Raw genomic sequence first — 20,462 nt, 5'->3', positions numbered from 1 at the left:
CTCTGAAGGTTCTTCAGAAGTTTTTGGGTTTTGCTAATTTCTACCGTAAATTTGAGTAATTTTTTTTTGTATTGTTAAACCTCTGACGGATTTGACCAAAAAGGGCGCTGATGTGGTGAATTGGTCTCCAGAGGCAGTCTTGGCATTTCAGGAGGTTAAGCAGAGATTCACTTCTGCTCCGGTTCTACGGCAACCTGATGTTTCACTCCCAGTTCAGGTGGAGATAGATGTTTCTGAGATTGGTGCAGGAGCCGTTTTGTCTCAGATCCTGTAACCTCAAAGATGAATCCCTGTGCCTTCTTTTCTCGAAAACTTTCTCCATCTGAACGTAACTATGACGTGGGGAATTGGGAATTGTTGGCCATGAAGTGGGCATTTGAGGAGTGGAGACATTGGTTGGAGGGAGCTAGACATCAAGTTGTGGTCCTCACCGATCACAAGAATTTGATTTATCTTGAATCAGCCAAGCACTTGAATCTAGACAGGCTAGGTGGGCCTTATTTTTCACGTATTTTAATTTTGTGGTCTCCTTTCTTCCAGGCACCAAGAATGTAAAGGCGGACGCCCTTTCTTTGCAGATTCTCTTGATGTGACCGAGCCTACTACCTGTTATGAATGGGTCACCGAGGAGAGCGTAATAGGCTATGCCACCAGAACACCAGAGAGGTTGGTCGCTCAACGGATTGCAGACCCCTGATCTTAACAACACAACTAGCAGTGGTGCGTTCCTACGTTGCCCTAGATGCCTCGTCATAGCCGGAGGACTAACTAAGCCTAAAGACAGAAAGGTGAAATCTAAACTGCCCCGGAGCAGATCCCCAAAGGAATAGACAGCCCCCAAACATATATTGTCGGTGAGACAAGATGAAGCACAAACACAGACAGAAAATAGACTGAGCAAATGATGGGGCCCACACTGACTAGATAGGACAGGACAGAAAAGGCACTGTCTGCAATCACGTAAAAACCCTAATAATTCCAACATGACTGATGTACAAAAATACTGAGGTTTGAACAACCTCTCCCCCACTATATCAGCACTCAGGTGTGAACTGGCGGCTAGCAACAGGCTAATACAGCAGGGAACTGAGCAAACAAACACAAGATACCAAACTACAGGGCAGGAGCCAGCAGCCCCAGGGGGAGCAAGCTGACCCCTGACAGCAAGGCAAAAACAGATGCAAAGGGTTTAGCAAATGACACTTAGCTGAAAAAATGCAGGATCAGGCAGAAGACAGAAATCCTCAGTAAGCAAAGAAAGGAGTATCACTGGCAGTCACTGAGAGAAGTCTGCTTGCTTATGTAGTCCCAGTCACTACCACCACTCCTCCAATTATCTTCTGCAGCTGTTGGATTAACATCATGTTGACCAGCACCACTACCAGCAGTATCCACCAGAGGGAGCCTTGCCTCAAAAGTCAGATCAAGAGAGCTCACAAAAGTACCCCCCCCTTGAGGAGGGGTCACCAAACCCTCATCCACACCACCAGGCCGATCAGGATGGGCCCGGTGAAAATCACGAACCAATCTCTCGGCATGAATATCGGAAGCAGAGACCCAAGAATTATCCTCCTGACCATAACCTTTCCACTTGACCAAGTACTGGAGTCTCCGTCTAGCCAGACGAGAGTCCAATATTTTCTCTACCTCATACTTCAAATTACCCTCAACCAATACAGGGTCAGAGGGCACCGCCACAGGAACTACTGGCTCCACAAACCTTTTCAACTTTTTTTCAACAATGATTTGTGAAAAACATTATGAATCTTGAACGTACCTGGAAGAGCCAAATGGAAAGAAACGGGGTTAAGGATTTCCAAAATCTTATAAGGTCCAATGAACCTTGGCGTGAATTTTGGAGACGCAACCTTCATCGGAATATTTTTTGAGGACAACCAAACCATATCACCCACTTTGAACCGGGGACCAAAGGTCCTATGCCGGTTGGAAAACCGTTGGGCCTTCTCCTGTGAGTGGGACAACTTGTCCACTACTTGGTCCCAAATCTGCTGCATTCTGTCCACCACAGAATCCACACTAGGGCAAGCAGAAGCCTCCACCTGCCCCAAAGAAAATCGAGGATAAAAACCAAAATTACAGAAAAACGGAGACATCAAAGTTCGGAACTAGCTCTATTGTTTAGAGCAAATTCGGCCAATGGCAGAAATGAGACCCAGTCATCCTGATCAGCAGATATGAAACATCTCAAATAGGATTCCAAAGTCTGGTTTGTTCTTTCAGTTTGTCCATTGGTCTGAGGATGAAATGCAGAGGAGAAAGATAACTGAATTCCCAGTTTAGAACAAAAGGCCCTCCAAAATCTGGTAACAAACTGGACTCCTTTGTCTGACACAATGTTCTTCGGAATCCCGTGCAAACGAACCACCTGTTGTAAAAACAGGGACACCAACTCAGAAGAAGATGGTAACTTCGGGAGTGGTACAAGATGGATCATCATGGAAAATCTATCACAAATCACCCAGATAACAGTCATTCTCTGAGAGACAGGGAGGTCAGAAATAAAATCCATTGAAATATGGGTCCATGGCCTGCTGGGCACCGGCAGGAGCATCAACAAACCACTAGAACGAGAACAGGACTTGGACCTGGAACAAGTCCCACAGGACTGCACAAAATTCCTGACATCACGAGATAAGGCAGGACACCAAAAAGACTGACTCACCAAATCTCTGGTACCAAAAATACCCGGATGACCAGCCAGCGCGGAGCAATGAATTTCAGCCATCATTCTTTTCCTCCACTGGTCAGGGACATACAATTTCCCCACAGGGCATCGTTCAGGCTTGTCCTCCTGAAATTCCTCCAGGGCAAGTCTCAAATGAAATGGCGGAAAGAACCACACCCTCACCCAGAATGGTAGTAGGCTCGGTCACATCAAGAGAATCCGCAAAGAAACTCTTAGAAAGGGCGTACGCCTTAACATTCTTAGTGCCAGGAAGAAAGGTGACCCTGTGATGGTGTGATATGTTATGTGGATGTCAGTTTTTGTATATTCCTATTTTTAACAATTCCAGTTATTTTCATAGTGTTTTTCTTATTACATTGTAAGTCTACAGCCTCACTGTATCTGTCTCTTGATGACCCCCTGTAGTGCATTAATCCCTAAGGCCTTTTGTTCTCCTCTGGGAGGCAACTTGTTGGACTACCCCTGGACAAGGAAGGGGGTGGGGGGAAGAACGGCAGCTGGACAAGTCATTTCCGGTAGAGACAAGATGGTGAAAAGGCTGCATTTCAGAGAGAAGGACCCATTTTTATCCTCTGAATGCTAGAGTTGTGGAATCTCGTTTCCCTGGACATTTTATCCTGATACTGGACTGCATTCTTATTCTGGACTATCTTATCCTTTGTGTGGTGGACTGAATATGGACCTTTTCGTATTTTTGCCTGAATAAAGGTCTTGGAATTGTTCACTCTTCGCTTGCTCTGTTGATTGTGTGATACCAGAGAAGGACCCCGTGACAGACCCCAAAATTAAAACGCGTGAAAAACAAGGCCCACCTAGCTTGTCTAGGATTCAAGCGCTTGGCTGATTCAAGATAAATCAAATACTTGTTGTCGGTAAGGACCACAACGTGATGTCTAGCTCCCTCCAACCAATGTCTCCACTCTTCAAATGCCCACTTCATGGCCAAAAACTCTCGATTTCCCATGTCATAGTTACGTTCAGATGGGGAAAATTTTCGAGAAAAGAAGGCACAGGGATTCATCTTAGAGGTTACCGGATCCCTTTGAGACAAAATGGCTCCTACACCAATCTCAGAAGCATCTACCTCCACCTGAAATTGGAGTGAAACATCAGGTTGCCACAGAACCGGAGCAGAAGTGAATGTCCGCTTAAGCTCCTGAAATCCCGAGACTGCCTCTGGAGGCCAATTCATCACATCAGCGCTTTTTTTGGTCAAATCCATCAGTGGTTTAACAATACCAGAAAAATTACTTATAATTTTACAATAGAAATTAGAAAAACCTAAAAACTTCTGAAGAGCCTTCCTAGAAGTGGGCTGAACCCAATCATAGATGGCCTGTACCTTGGCCGGGTCCATTTCAATAGCCGATGGGGACAAAATGAATCCCAAAAACGAAATCCTCTGTACACCAAAGAGACATTTTGATCCCTTAACATACAGAGTATTTTCTCTCAAGATCCGGAACACAGTCTGAACATGTTCCACATGAGAATCCCAATCACTGGAAAAAATCAAAATATCTTCCAGATAAATGATCAAAAACTTATCCACAAAGTCCTAGAAAATATCGTTCATAAAAGACTGGAAGACAGAAGGGGCATTAGTGAGCCCAAAAGGCTTAACCAGGTACTCAAAATGTCCCTCTGGAGTATTAAATGCCGTCTTCCATTCATCCCCGTGCTTGATGCGAATAAGATTATACGCCCCCCCAAAGGTCAAGTTTGGTAAACCAACAAGCACTTTTGACCCTGGAAAATAAATCAGAAATCGGGGCAACGGGTACTGATATTTAACAGTGATCTTATTAAGGGAGCGATAGTCAATACATGGCCTTAATGAGCCATCTTTGTTGGCCACAAAAAAACCCAGCACCTAAAGGTGAAGAGGATGGTCTTATATGACCCTTCTCTAATGACTCCTTGATATAAGATCGCATAGCATCATGTTCAGGTACCGATAAGTTGAAAAGCCAACCTTTGGGAAATTTACACCTGGGCATCAATTCAATTGCAAAATAATAACTCCTATGAGGAGGCAAAGACGCGGACTTACTCTTTCTAAATACATCAGAAAAATCAGCCAAATAGTCAGGAGCATCTTGAGACTGGGGAGAGGTGGAGAAAACAGGAGTGTCACCAAGAGCACATTGACAACCCCAACTCCCCACAGACACAGATTTCCAATCCAACACAGGATTATGGGTCTGCAACCACGGAAAACCTAGTACAGTAATATCATGTAAATTGTGCAACATCAAAAATTTACAATTCTTTTGGTGGTCCGGGGCGACCCGCATAATCACCATAAGCTACCATTCTAAATGAGGGTGTAGTTCTTTCCGCCATCTCTCCCGATTTGAGTCGTGCCCTGGAGGAATTTCATGAGGATAAACCTGAACGATGCCCTGTGGGGAAATTGTATGTCCCTGACCAGTGGAGGAGAAAAGTAATGTCTGAAAGTCATTGCTCCGTGTTGACTGGTCATCCAGGTATCTTTGGTACCATAGATTTGGTGAGTTGGTCTTTTTGGTGGCCCGCCTAATCTCGTGATGTCAGGAATTTTGTGCAGTCCTGTGGGACTTGTTCTCGGCCCAAGTCCTGTTCTCGTGCTAGTGATGCCCCTGCCAGTGCCCAGGAGGCCATGGACCCATATCTCAATGGATTTTATTTCTGATCTCCCTGTCTCTCAGAGAATGACTGTTATTTGGGTGATCTGTGATAGATTTTCTAAGATGGTCCATCTTGTACCACTCCCAAAGCTGCCATCTTCTTCTAAGTTGGTGCCCTTGTTTTTACAACAGGTGGTTCGTTTGCACAGGATTCCTGAGAACATTGTGTCGGACAGAGGAGTCCAGTTTGATTCCAGATTTTGGAGAGCTTTCTGTTCCAAACTGGGAATTCAGTTGTCTTTCTCCTCTGCATTTCATCTTCAGACCAATGGGCAGACTGAGAGAACAAACTAGACTTTGGAGCCCTATTTGAGATGTTTCATATCTGTTGATCAAGATGATTGGGTCTCATTTTTGCCCTTGGCTGAATTAGCGCTAAACAATAGGGCTAGTTCTGCCACTTTGATGTCTCCTTTCTTCTGTAACTTTGGGTTTCATCCTCGATTTTCTTCGGGGCAGGTGGAAGCTTCTGCCTGCCCAAGTGTGGATTCTGTGGTAGAGAGAATGCAGCAGGTTTGGGACCAAGTAGTGGATAAGCTGTCCCACTCAGGAAAAGGCCCAACGGTTTTCCAACCGGCATAGGACCATTGGTCCCCGGTTTAAAGTGGGTGATATGGTTTGGTTGTCCTCATAAAATATTCCCATGAAGGTTGCATCTCCAAAATTCAAGCCAAGGTTTATTGGACCTTATAAGATTTTGGAAATCCTTAACCCCATTTCTTTCCGTTTGGCTCTTCCATTTACGTTTAAGATTCATAATGTTTTTCATAAATCTTTGTTGAAAAGGTTTGTGTAGTCAGTAGTTCCCATGGCGGCGCCCCCTGACCCTGTACTGGTTAAGGGTAATTTGGAGTATGAGGTAGAGAAGATATTGGATTCTCGTCTGGCTAGACGGAGACTTCAGTACTTGGTCAAGTGGAAAGGTTATGGCCAAGAGGATAATTCTTGGGTCTCTGCTTCTGACATTGATGCCAAGAGATTGATTCGTGCTTTTCACCGGGCCCATCCTGATCGGCCTGGGGGCGTGGATGAGGGTTCGGTGACCCCTCCTCAAGGGGGGGTACTGTTTTGAATTCCCTTGCTCTGACTTCTGAGCTGGAGCTTCCTCTGGTGGTTACTGGGAGTAGTGGAGCTGGCCAGTCTGATGGAAGTTTGCCACCTGACGATGATGATTGGGAATCTGGGATTACTGGCTGGGAGCATATAAGTGAGCAGGCTTCCCTTGGTGGTTGCTGGTGATTTCCTCCTTGTGCATTTTGAGCTCTGCAGTCTCCTGCCTGATCTGCATGGTTCAGTTAAGTGATTATTTTGCTAATCTTTTGCATCTAATCTGGTTGTGCCTTTTTTTGCTTTCTGCTTTGTTGCGAGGGTTCAGCGTACTCCCTGCTGGGGGCAGCGCTGGGCCCCGCTCCATATGTTACAGCTTGTGCCAGTTTGTTCAGTCCCCTGTTATATTAGTATCTTTTGCTTTGCTTCCAATTCACACCAGAGTGCTCATCTAGAGGGGGTGAAGTCGTATGGCTTCAGGTTTTTTGTATATCAGATGTGTTGGATTTTTTAGGGTTTTTGTGTGATTGCAGACAGTATCTTTTCTGTCCTGTCTAGACAGTTTGGGCCCCATCATTTGCTTAGTCTATTTTCTGCCTATGTTTGTGTCTCATCTTGTCTCACCGACAATACATGTTTGGAGGCTGTCTATTCCTTTGGGGATCTGCTCCAGAGCAGTTTAGATTTCACCTTTCTGGCTTTAGGCTTAGTTAGTTCTCCGGCTGTGCCGAGGCATTGAGGGCATCGTAGGAACGCTCCACGGCTACTGCTAGTTGTGTTGTTAGGATCAGGGGTCTGCAATCCGCTGAGTTACCAACCTATCTGGTTTCCTGGTGGCTTAGCCTGTTCCTGCCATCCTCCTCGGTGACCCATTCATAACACCCACCATTCAGAGAGGGAACCACCACCCTCCTCCGACCCCTCCTCCTACGAGGACTCCGCCTCTCAGGGTTGGCAAATGGTGAGGGTTGAGACTTGCCCCTACTCCCTGGCAGCACTTCTGCTGCCCCCACTGGAGAAGGGGACGGTTGTAGAAAGACTGCAGAGACAGTAGCTCCCAGGCAGCAGCCCACACATGACTGATCCCAGCTGACTACTTCCCTAGACCGCCAATCAATGACTGGTATTTTGAATTCTCTCTCTGGTGATTACTGAAGGTAGTGGAGCTGGTTATATTGACAGAGGGGTTGTGAGTTCTCTTTCTGGACTCCCTCTGGTGGTTACTGGAGGTAGTGGAGCTGATCTGATTGACAGAGGCTTGCCACTTGATAATGAGGAAGACGATTGGAGATCTGGGGTTTCTGATTGGGATTTAAGACAGCTGAGTCCCTCTATCCCTGCTGGTGATTTTCTTCCTGTGCCCTCTGAGGTCTGATGTCTCCTGCTCTTTCCCTGCATGTTTAGCTAAGTGGATCATTTGTTATTCTGTTTGCATTTGATCTGGTTTTGTTTATCTCTGCTTTGTGCGGGTCAGCCAGCTCCGGCTGGGCCTGTGCTGAATCACCTCCCATATGTTACTGCATGTGCCAGTTTGTTTTGTCCCGTTATATTGGTCTTTTTTTGCTTTGCTTTCAGAATATAACAGAGTGTTGATATAGTGGGGGCGAAGTCGTGCGACTTCAGTGTTTTTGTGCATCAGACGTGTTGGACTTTTTGCAGGGTTTTTTGCGTGATTGCTTACAGTGTCTTTCCTTTCCTATCTAGTCATTGTGGGCCCCATTGTTTGCTCAATCTATTTTCCTGCCTGCGTTTGTGTTTTCATCTTGTCTCACTGACAATATATGTTTGCGGGCTATCTATTCCTTTGGGGTCTGCTCCGGGGCAGTTTAGATTTCCCCTTTCTTGCTTTAGGCTTAGTTAGCTCTCCGGTTGTGCTGAGGTGTCTAGGATCATCGTAGGCACGCTCCACGACTACTGCTAGTTATGTGGACAGGATCAGGGGTCTGCATCCGCTTAATTACCAACCTCTCTGGTTTTCTGTGGCTTAGCTTGGGCCTGCTATCCTCCTCGGTGCCCATTCATAACAGACTGGGTTGTGTCTTTCCAACCAAGGGAGGCCTAAAACGATAGGTGATGGCATTCCCCCCAAGACGTAGTATGACAGGGACTCTACATGATGAGTTCCTATACGCAGATGTATATTTTCCACGACTTGGATCAACCTCCCCTGGCTCAGTGGGACAGAGTCAATGGCCTGGACGCTTAGGGGTTTGGCCAGCGTTCTACACCTCAGACCCATGGCTGGACAAAGTGAGCGTCCAACAGATTGACTCCTGCTCCACTGTTCACAAACACCAATATGCCCTTAGGTATCCTGCCAACCACCACTTCTGCTGACAAAGTACACTGAGAGGGCAAAATGGAGGAAATATACAGTCCCTGGTCGCCTCCCTCCACACGACCAGGGGAACGCGGCTTCTTAGGTGGTACGGAAGATTTGGCACGAGCCGGGCAGACCCTGATAAAATGACCAGTCTGCCCATAGTTAAAACATGCCCCCAAACCATGACGTACCACAGGCAACACCGTAGGGGGAACCAACTCCTCCCACCTGCCTGGGTTCGTCCGACTGCACCAATGAGTTCTCCCTATCAAGGGTCTACAGGGGGCATATTCGCCAAAGCCGCAAAAAACTTGTCCACCGACCGTAGAGATGGTGAATCGGCCGGCAGGGAGAAGGCCCAGGATAGGAGATCACCTTGAAGGAGGGATATGATGAATCCACCCGCTGTTCCTCACTCCCTAATGAACAAGGGCAGAGCCTGAAGTGTAGCTTGCAGGCCTCCTGAAAAACCAAATAATTATCTCTCCCTCCAGAAAACCTGTCTGGGAGAGATAACTTGGGTTCTGGTTGAGCCTGCACCTGAGCTGAGGCCCTGAACCCCACCAACTGCTGCAGCTGCTGCTCCACCACACCACGCAGCACCCCACGCTCCTCAGTGAGAGTCTTCAGCAATTGGACAAAGGTCTGCATTTGGGCCATGGCTCACCAGAAAAAAATGGGTGGTTGGCAATAATGTCACGGGGCAGTAGGGAAAAACCAGGAGACGTGGAACCTGGGCCCCTGAACTGCCCCTCAGGCTAAGGAGGTGCCCTGACTTTCCTTAACTTGGGGGTACACTTGATGGTAGTGAGGCCCAAGACTCCGACCTGTCCCTATCTCCTGTTTAGCCCTGAGCTAAACCCCCCAACCCCCTCCCCAGGAGGTGAGACAGGGAAAAAAGTGTACTGCACCAATAACACGAAAGGAAAGATAAAACAGACACCATGGGGTTAAAGCAACTAAGAAACAAAACTTAGCTTGCTCTGCTGCGATGCTCCTGGGCAGCAGAGTTAGCCACTTGACCACATTCAGCTGAAGCACCACTACTTCTGATAGCTCCTCTCTTCAGCAGCATTACCACTGCTCCAGATAAGCTGAACCCCCTCTGCACAGGTAGGTCCAGTCTTCACCGCGGTTGGTTTCCAAATAAACTGTATTACCAACAGCTAGCTGGTGTACCAGGTGACCTTATATAGGAAGGTGGGAGTGGTCTCCAGCAGACTAATTAAACATGCAGAAAAAACAAAAAGCAAAAAACACAAATATCCTGAACTAAAAGTAAAAAATATACTGCAAATAATGCATAACGGTAATAATAATAATAAGGGTATTTAGTAAACATAATTTTGATCAAAATAATGTACAAGCCATCCCGCCACGTCACGGCAACCCTTGTGGGACAGTCCCTACTCTAGTATTTAAAACCTTTTCACTTGCCAAGTGGCGTGAATATGAATAAGGGTCGAGCGGCTGAACCACTAGTAACAGCTTAGGCCAGACTGGATGGCTTTCCCAGCTCAGAAAGAGGGCGGTCACACCCATATATGCACTGAATGCACAATGAAATGAATAAAAAACAAATCTGAACTGAGAAAAGTAAGTTAATGTGTATGCACAATGTAAGTGCATATTAACACATGACCATTAACCAGAGAAAACAAAAAGCAAAAAACACAAATATAATTAAACATGCAGTAACACCAGCGGCCACCGGGGGTAAAAACTGATATTAACCCCCGATGGCCTGAAAGGAAAAAAAGTTTAATATGCGAGCAGCCCAAAGTGACAGATCCAAAATATGGATCGTGATACCAACTCAGGGCAATAGAGGACTCGCTGCACCCACTGAAGTGTCTTTTTACTTCCAAAGTAAGCCCCCTTCTCATGCGCCTCGCGAGCAACCACCAGACCCATCCACACAGGGATTATCAGTTGGTAGCGGTGCTACAGCTCAATATGGTAGGTACACCTTACGATACAAAAGGCCCCGTTCCACACACAACTTGTCCCATTGTCGCAGTAGTTTCATTCCTGGGCCAGACCTAGTTTTGTACCCAATGGTGCACAAGTGCAATGTCTGGGCACTCATCCTGGACCTTTGCCCAATCTGAGGGCGTTTTAGCCAGGACACAGGGCATCCCGGTGGCCACCCCACTTGAGTGTACCACTGCCGGAGTTTGTGTCCTCAAGTTGGTCATTAACATCTTCCCCCGAGGACCCAAGGGGTACCCTTGATAATGCATCTGCATTTCCGTTTTCTCAGCCAGAGCGGAATTTAATGCTATAATTGAAATTGGCAAGGCGGGCGACCCACCGCTGCTCCAACGTTCCCAGTTTTGCATTCTCTAAGTGAGCCAGCGGGTTGTTATCTGTCATGACTAGCACCTCAGCTCCTGTTAGATACTCGGCAAAGCGTTCTGTCATTGCCCACACCAGAGCAAGTAATTCCAGCCAGCAAGTTGGCCGGATTTCAATCGGAATCTCTTAAAGACCTGCTTCCATAGGCAATCACTCGCTGTCGGCCATCCTGCACATGTGCTACTACCGCCCCCAATCCATGAAGATTACCGTCGGTGTACAACAGAAAAGGGGTGCCTGAAAGTGGCATGTACAGTATGATAGGACCCATCAGAGAAGTGTCACCTTGCCGTGGTTGATGGGCTCACATGAATTGGCCAATTTATGCGCTAAGAACCTTCGCTTTTTTTGTAAGTACATCTTGCTGAGGGACAATACAGTTGGACGTTGCTATTTCCATTGACACTATACGCCGTGGCATTCACAAAGTGCTGCTGTCCTCATTCAGATGTCAGTGAGTCTTCTGATGCACAAGTGTTTTTTATGTGATTTTCATCAGTGTGTCAGTTCTTACCATCAATATTTCATCAGCCATTCTTTTCTTATGTAAAATATAGATGAATTACTAAGTATCTGCTTTTCAGATCACCGTTTTTTCACGGTCCTAATGTCCACGTGATAAAATCTCAGCGTATACTAGTGTCTCCTGCATTTAGGATGAGACTTGCCTATTTAAGTCTATGGTGCTGCTTATGACTAAAGAACAAGGAAGCGTGTGTGCTACAAAAAGTCGTTTGATTTGCTGTTTGCACCACAGTTAAAGAGTTTGTCCGGCCTTGAGAGGATTCTCCGGCATTTGCATACATGTGGTCACATGCTGACTAGACATGCCTGGCCTCACTCAGTGCACATAGCAAGGACGGATACGTCTAGTGGGAATGTGGCCGGAAGTACGCAAATTGCAAGCCTGTGGTCACACATCTGCCCGCTCCGGCACATCTGCAGTAACATGGAGTGTTAATTAGACTGTTAATACAACAGGAATAAAAGAAACAGGTCCCGCTCTTCACACACACACTGCACTGCTCTGATGCCAGACAGCTGACACAACACCTCTCTGGTGACAGACGCCCTTCTCCGGAGGATCACACAGGGCTTCTCACCCACTGAGCATTCTGTTATTATCAGCATTGTCATGTGATCCAGGCTTTACAGGTTACAGCTTCAGCACCGAGAAGGAACAGCTTGTAATCTCTCCACAAGGGGGCGCGCCAGCGGCTTCTTCCACTGCAAACACTTCCGCTCGTTGTCTTCTTGTCTATGGCGACCGCCATCTTCCCGTAGCCCGGAGGTGTCGTTATACCAGCGAGCTGTGTGCGGAAGCATGAAGGACTTCTCATTGCCACCTCTTGTAGTTGTAACACGGGGTTAGTGACGTCTTCCATGAGGACCACAACATCCGGGTGAGTCCTGTGATGACTGCACGAGTGCACGGTGTGTGCTCAGCGCAATACCACGGGGTTCATACAGGTGTGCTGTGTACAGCGGGGGGATAAGACTTATGGGGGGATCTGCGTGTGAGCCTGAGAGGGTCCCTGCTCACCCCCTGTAATACGGTGTACCCCGCTGTGACATGGCTATGGACGCACAGGTCTGTGGAGGACATGATGGCCCTCAGCAGCTGGCAGTAACCGCTCGGGGTAATGCTAATACCTGGGAATGCATATATCTATTATGCTAATGAACCTGAAGATGCCCAGTGGGCGTTCCCAGGCAGGGCAGGTGCTGTACCTGTCATCTCTTTTGTGCTGTCAGTTCTACCAATACCTTGGTCCCCCATGAGCCTTTCCCCGCTCCAGGCAGTGGTGTTCACTGAGCTGCTCTGGCTTTCATGGGGCAGGAGGCCAACTCTGGAGCAATCAGTCAGCACCATGGGGAAGGACTAGTGACTCCGTCCAGCGCTCCTTGCTGACATAAGGGATAAATGTGGTTTCTAACAACAATGCTGAGCCCACCGGCTCCGGGGAAGGTTTGCCCTCTGGGCTGAGCCCATCGGCTCCGGGGAAGGTTTGTCTTCGGGGCTGAGCCCACCGGCTCCGGGGAAGGTTTGTCCTCGAGGCTGAGCCCACCGGCTCCGGGGAAGGTTTGCCCTCGGGGCTGAGCCCACCGGCTCCGGGGAAGGTTTGCCCTCTGGGCTGAGCCCATCGGCTCCGGGGAAGGTTTGTCCTCGGGGCTGAGCCCACCGGCTCCGGGGAAGGTTTGCCCTCTGGGCTGAGCCCATCGGCTCCGGGGAAGGTTTGTCCTCGGGGCTGAGCCCACCGGCTCCGGGGAAGGTTTGTCCTCGGGGCTGAGCCCACCGGCTCCGGGGAAGGTTTGTCCTCGGGGCTGAGCCCACCGGCTCCGGGGAAGGTTTGTCTTCGGGGCTGGCTTGTCTTCGGGGCTGAGCCCACCAGCTCCGGGGAAGGTTTGTCTTCGGGGCTGAGCCCACCGGCTCCGGGGAAGGTTTGTCCTCGAGGCTGAGCCCACTGGCTCCGGGGAAGGTTTGCCCTCTGGGCTGAGCCCACCGGCTCCGGGGAAGGTTTGCCCTCTGGGCTGAGCCCATCGGCTCCGGGGAAGGTTTGTCCTCGGGGCTGAGCCCACCGGCTCCGGGGAAGGTTTGTCCTCGGGGCTGAGCCCACCGGCTCCGGGGAAGGTTTGTCCTCGGGGCTGAGCCCACCGGCTCCTGGGAAGGTTTGTCCTCGGGGCTGAGCCCCACCGGCTCCGGGAAAAGTTTGTCACATGCCATCTTTAGAGGTGATGTCCACTTTATTATCACAGACATGTTGTGGACGTGATTTTGTTGCACTTTCTAATATGGAAGTGTTATTATTTATTACGCCATTTTTTCCATGGTGCTTTACATGTCAGGAGGGGTATACATAATAAATACAAGTACAGTAATCTTAAACAATACAAGTCACGACTGGTACAGAAAGAGTGAGTACTCTGCCGGTGAGGGCTCCATGTCTGCAAAGGTATAACAGGTTCTAGTGCTGCCTTCCATGGACTTCTCAGGACTCGTGTTACCACTATGGCTGGTGAGGCAGGACCCTCCAACAGGAAACACTTCAAGGGGTTGTCCACCACTTCACTGCCTATCTTAATTATTCAGGACCCCAATAAAACCAACAAATACCTCCTGCAGTTTCTCTTATCCCGGAGGAAGGGTAACATGACATCATTGTGCCACTTGATCACTGCAGCCTATGAGCAGCTCTGACAAACTAGTAAAAAGCTGCAGCCAACCAGTGGTGGCTCATCGACTGCATCAAGCACGTGACACAACACTGTCGGGGGGTGGGGTGTCACCCTGTGGGAATATTGGTGGACCGGCGCTGCTGCCGGAGGGGAGGATACACGGATCTCATTGTAATTGAAGTCATTTAGTGATTAAGCTGGAGATGACCAGAAGCACACAACCCTGTTTTCCTCTATTGGAGGACTGTGAGGGACCTGACTAATCACATGCTTCTCCATCAGATGCTATTGGGAGAGCAGCAGTCCTGTGCATTTTTTAAGGAAGCCTGCACTAATAATTGGGATGAGAACCTGTAAAATATATATATATATATATATATATATATAAGCTGCCTGTGTTCAGTATATGACTAATGAGACTCGTTAGGCTAGCCATACACATTAGGAATTCGGCCAATTGTTCTCTTTCCCAATTCCCTCAATGCTCCTGTACACATTAGATGGTGCTGCTGCTCTCACTCCCGCTGGATGTGATTTATCTGAAAGAGGGGAGAGTGAAGTGATTGCTGATTGGCTGCAGGGATTGTGTGACATAATGTCACGCAAGCCCCAGGAGACCCAGTGCTGACACCACTGGTACAGCGCCCGGAGCAGAACATAGCTGGTATTTTGTAACGAGGAAACGTAGGGATTCAGAAAGGGTTATCGGAGTAGTAAACAAGCCCTTTAATAGGATCTGTTTGTATTTGACAGTAAAATACCGTAGAGCTCTGAATACTGCTAATGAAAAGACCCTATAAACCTCACTGTGTTTAATGTGGTTGTATTACAGGCATTCTAAAATGTCCCACAGAAGGAAGGAAGACAGCAGGCGTCGGAGTGAAGAGGATGAGCCTGTGACACCAGGGAGCAGTAGTAGCCGCCACCATCATAGTGACAGAAAACGGAGACGGAGCAGCAGCAGCGGTGGTGGTACCCATACCTCACAGGAGATCCAGAAGATCAAGCATGTTGAGATCTTGTAAGTTCAGTGCATTCAGTGACAGGTCTCCTAACCTGATTTTGACAGCTTCATAGTCAGACATGAGACTGTAAAGTTTCAGTCTGGAGACGCGCAAATGCGGGACGTGTGACACCAATTGTCAGTTAAAGAGACATCATTTTGCAGTTAACTGAATGTACAGCCACGTTCACACCTTCAGTGTTTGGTCAGTATGTTACATCAGTATTTGTAAGTCAAAACCAGGAATGGGACAATAAAGGAAAAGTATCCTAGAAGCACATCACCACTTCTGTATTTATCAGCCCCTCCTTGTTCTCGCTTTCAGATAGTGATGTAAAATACTGACCAAACACTGATCATGTGAGCGTGGCCTAAGTAAAAAAAAAAAACCGGGCCTGGTACAGCTGCAGGCAACGGCTTCAACCCCTACTTCTAAGTTGTTGTGGCTTTCTGAAAGACCTCATTCATTTTACCATTCAGTGTACTGGAAGACAGGACAACATTTTTTTTTTTTGTTTTTGCAGCCTTTAATATGTTGTAAAATGACCTGGCAAGATGATTCTCCTGGTCAGTATGATAACTGCGTTTATTTAGGTCGCAATTTTCCAAGACTTGTAATATTATAACTTTTACGCTGACGGAGCTGTGTGAGGTCTCATACTCAAGCTGTGACGCCGCTTATTAACACTTTGGGGTAGACATGACGGTTCTGATTGCTTCTTTGACACTTGCTGAGTTGCAGCATCAACAACAAAAAAACAATTCTGGCATTTTGACTTTTGTCTTTTTACAGTATTTTTTCGATCAGGTTTATGTTATATTTGGAGAGTTTGTCTTTTTTTATTAATGGAGGAAGAGAAAGGATAATTACACTTTTTGTATCTTTTTATATTTATTTTAAAAACCATGTTTTACTGTACTTTTTAGTTTCTTTAAGGGTCATTCCATGGTAACTTGCGTTACATTCACAAGACAAAAACTGAGTTAATAATGGCTACAGACTGTTCCTTGAAGACAGGCACAAAAATGAGTGAATGTATATTGTACATTAAACTATTATAGAATTCAACACAGTTTGATTTTTCAAGAATACAAATTAAATACAAACTACAGTGTTATTACTTGGTAACTTACGTTACAACACAATGCAGTAATTTACGTTACAAAGCTGATGGTAACTTACGTTACAATACCACTACTTCATATGAGAAGTAAACTTACTGTAACGCAAGTTACTAACTGTGTTGAAACGTAAATTACCATGGAATGACCCTTCACAGAATGACAAAGAGCAGCTGTGAGGGTCTTTAGCAGCTCCTGGCAGCACTCTGTTTACAGGTGTGGCCAAAAGTATTGACACCCCTGCAATTCTGTCAGATAATACTCAGTTTCTTCCTGAAAATAATTGCAAACACACATTCTTTGGTATTATCTTCATTTAATTTGTCTTAAATGAAAAAACACAAAAGAGAATGAAGCAAAAAGCAAACATTGATCATTTCACACAAAACTCCAAAAATGGGCCAGACAAAAGTATTGGCACCCTCAGCCTAATACTTGGTTGCACAACCTTTAGCCAAAATAACTGCGACCAACCGCTTCCGGTAACCATCAATGAGTTTCTTACAATGCTCTGATGGAATTTTAGACCACTCTTCTTTGGCAAACTGCTCCAGGTCCCTGATATTTGGAGGGTGCCTTCTCCAAACTGCCATTTTTAGATCTCTCCACAGGTGTTCTATGGGATTCAGGTCTGGATTCATTGCTGGCCACCTTAGAAGTCTCCAGTGCTTTCTCTCAAACCATTTTCTAGTGCTTTTTGAAGTGTGTTTTGCGTCATTGTCCTGCTGGAAGACCCATGACCTCTCAGGGAGACCCAGCTTTCTCACACTGGGCCCTACATTATGCTGCAAAATTTGTTGGTAGTCTTCAGACTTCATAATGCCATGCACACAGTCAAGCAGTCCAGTGCTAGAGGCAGCAAAGCAACCCCAAAACATCAGGGACCCTCCGTCATGTTTGACTGTAGGGACCGTGTTCTTTTCTTTGAATGCCTCTTTTTTTTCTCCTGTAAACTCTATGTTGATGCCTTTGCCCAAAAAGCTCTACTTTTGTCTCATCTGACCAGAGAACATTCTTCCAAAACGTTTTAGGCTTTTTCAAGTAAGTTTTGGCAAACTCCAGCCCGGCTTTTTTATGTCTCGGGGTAAGAAGTGGAGTCTTCCTGGGTCTCCTACCATACAGTCCCTTTTCATTCAGACGCCGACGGATAGTACGGGTTGACACCGTTGTACCCTCGGACTGCAGGGCAGCTTGAACTTGTTTGGATGTTAGTGGAGGTTCTTTATCCAACATCCGCACAATCTTGCGTTGAAATCTCTTGTCAATTTTTCTTTTCCGTCCAAATCTAGGGAGGTTAGCCACAGTGCCATGGGCTTTAAACGTCTTGATGACACTGCGCACGGTAGACACAGGAACATTCAGGTCTTTGGAGATGGACTTGTAGCCTTGAGATTGCTCATGCTTCCTCACAATTTGGATTCTCAAGTCCTCAGACAGTTCTTTGGTCTTCTTTCTTTTCTCCATGCTCAATGGGGTACACACAAGGACACAGGACAGAGGTTGAGTCAACTTTAATCCATGTCAACTGGCTGCAAGTGTGATTTAGTTATTGCCAACACCTGTTAGGTGCCACAGGTAAGTTACAGGTGCTGTTAATTACACAAATTAGAGAAGCATCACATGATTTTTCGAACAGTGCCAATACTTTTGTCCACCCTCTTTTTTATGTTTGGTGTGGAAATATATTTTTTCATTTAAGACAAATTAAATGAAGATAATAATAACAAAGAATTTGTGTTTGCAATCATTTTCAGGAAGAAACTGAGTATTATCTGACAGAATTGCAGGGGTGTCAATACTTTTGGCCAAAACTGTAAATAATACAGCTACATTAACAAAAAAAAAAAGTATGGCTGTCATAATGCAGAAGGTGAAAATAATTACTGGTCTTGAGGTGTAAATCAGATAAGAATTAGATATGTTATTTTGGGATAGCATGCTCTTTGGGACCAACTCCGTTTTCTTCCATGTTATTGTACCTGTTAGTTTTCGCTCTGCACAGTTTTTGCAGCAGTTATTGCAGTTTAGCCGGAGTGTATGTAACGCTGGCAGTTTCTACTGTTTCCCTGCAGATGTTCATTCTTATTGATGTTTCTTGTCTTTGTTTTTAGCTATGAGAAACCTCCACCAGGACTAATTAAGGTGATTGTTTTTTTTTTTGTACATATATGTATAATATAGCAGGCACACCATACATGCACAGTTAGTACAGTGTCTATCGCAGCGAACATTGCGCTCCTCTACCCATACAGCATCCATATTGCGCATTAGATCACATTCATACCGCGTGCGTTTCTTGATCAATGTACCAATCGTGTCCATGTTTTACAGTTGACGCATCCTGCTGCTCACCCTCGGGCTATGTTCACCCAGTTTGGACTTGGTCTAGTCAAATATACCATGGATTCTTGTGATAATCTGCAGCTGAAAATTAGATTTCTACTGCAGTTTTGCACACAAACTACTTTCTTTCGAGATTTATTAGAACTAATCCATGGCTTTTCAGCAAAGAATATGTGTCGATGATGAGAAGGCTGCGGATTATAAAATGTGCAGCCATTATTCTATGTCTTGTTTCTAAGCATAGCAATGCATGTTGATATAGCTGCTGCGGATTCTATCTAGCTTTGGTCACAGAATTCATATATAAATCCAGACAGACTTTTCGACCTGTGAACATTGCGTTACATGTCTGAGTGTATCAAATCATATTCTGGCATTGAAGGAAGTTGATTTCACCCAGCAAGAGTTGTTTTAATCATAGACATACACATTACAGTAAGGCTGGGCTCACATTGTGCTAATGGCGATGCGCTGACGGCATCCGTTACATAGCGGCACTAACGCTATGTAACGGATGCTTTAGCGCAGCCATAGACCACCACCATTATGTAGCGCATGTCATAATCGGCATGCGTTCACGATGTGCCGTCATTCTGTGACGGACCCTCGGATGCGGGCTGCAGCGTTCGGGGGTCCGTCACTGCTAGCACAGACAGGGAATCTGTGCTAGTGTGATCGCTAGACGCGATCACAAAATGACAGTAGCGTTAATGCAGTCCATCAACGCTATGCGTTGAACGGACTGCATTAACGCAATGTGAACCTAGCCTAAGGTGTGAATAAACGCCTCTGCCCTTCTCCTTTTTAGTGCTGGCTGTAGTTCTGCCATGCTAGGACTCTTCACACACTCCCTTTAAGACCTGACATATTAAGTACAATATTGTTGATTCTTTTTTTTTTTTTTTTTTCTTCTTCTAAGGAAGATGAACCAAAACCTGAAGACTGTATTCCTGATTTGCCTGGCAATGAACATGCCAGAGATTTCCTTGCACATGCTCCTACCAAAGGACTATGGATGCCTCTGGGCAAAGAAGTAAAGGTTATGCAATGTGAGGAAACCCAATGGCCACATTGTCCTAATAAAGCTTCTGTCACAGATTTGCTTGGTTTTGAAAAGAATAATAGTGCGACATGCAGTGCTATTTTTCTTTTGAAACAAGGCAGGACAACCCGATGGACCCAATTATAAGTTACTTTATTAGTGCCCAGAACAAATGCGTAGAAATAACCCACATTAATGAGGTATCATATCGATATTATACTCTAACTGCCCCTCTATCCATACTGCCATCATTACCATATTAATATCAATGGACCCACATAAAGAACCAAACAAGGGGCATAACTCGCATAGTATACCAAAACCTACAGAGTGTATATATCCATACATTAGACTCTATTAATTAAAATACAAAAAAAAATATAGTACATCAGAGGCTGCTAGGCACACATGCAGAGGAACATTAGCACATTCAGGTGGTGATTATAAATACGTGTTGATGTAGGTGCATATAACACAATCCCTTATATATACTAATAGTATCATCGGGTATTACCTTCCCAAACATATATCAGACAAAAGAAGGGCTAAAATAAGATATAACACTTACATGTAAACTGTGTTCCAAATTATTATGCAAAAAGAGTTTCGGAGTGATAAGGTTAGAATTTTTTTGTTTGTCATTTAAACTCATTGATGGTGATGTGTGTCAG

The 20,462-nt window shown here is 46.0% G+C and overlaps 1 protein-coding gene across 5 annotated transcripts in view; it reads left to right on the top strand.

Moving 5' to 3' along the window:
* The first annotated feature begins 12,247 nt into the window (after nucleotides 1-12,247).
* RP9 (RP9 pre-mRNA splicing factor) overlaps nucleotides 12,248-20,462 on the top strand; it is a 32,147-nt gene continuing 23,932 nt past the window's right edge. Inside the window, exons 1-4 of one of the 5 annotated variants that reach the window (XM_073549948.1) lie at nucleotides 12,248-12,538; nucleotides 15,114-15,302; nucleotides 18,518-18,548; nucleotides 19,669-19,798. In XM_073549948.1, coding sequence (XP_073406049.1) covers nucleotides 15,124-15,302; nucleotides 18,518-18,548; nucleotides 19,669-19,798 — 340 coding nt within the window. In that variant the 5' untranslated portion in view covers nucleotides 12,248-12,538; nucleotides 15,114-15,123. Of the gene's footprint in view, nucleotides 12,575-12,626; nucleotides 12,745-13,635; nucleotides 13,661-15,113; nucleotides 15,303-18,517; nucleotides 18,549-19,668; nucleotides 19,799-20,462 lie in introns of those variants that run through there. The other 4 variants (XM_073549947.1, XM_073549949.1, XM_073549951.1 and 1 more) reach the window with 4 other exon arrangements.

This window comes from Dendrobates tinctorius, unplaced genomic scaffold, assembly GCF_039654945.1.
Source record: "Dendrobates tinctorius isolate UK_male_01 unplaced genomic scaffold, ASM3965494v1 ptg000162l, whole genome shotgun sequence".
In the NCBI taxonomy this organism is placed as follows: domain Eukaryota; kingdom Metazoa; phylum Chordata; class Amphibia; order Anura; family Dendrobatidae; genus Dendrobates; species Dendrobates tinctorius.
Note: the sequence above shows the minus strand (reverse complement) of the source record. Positions and strands in the feature narration are given on the sequence as shown.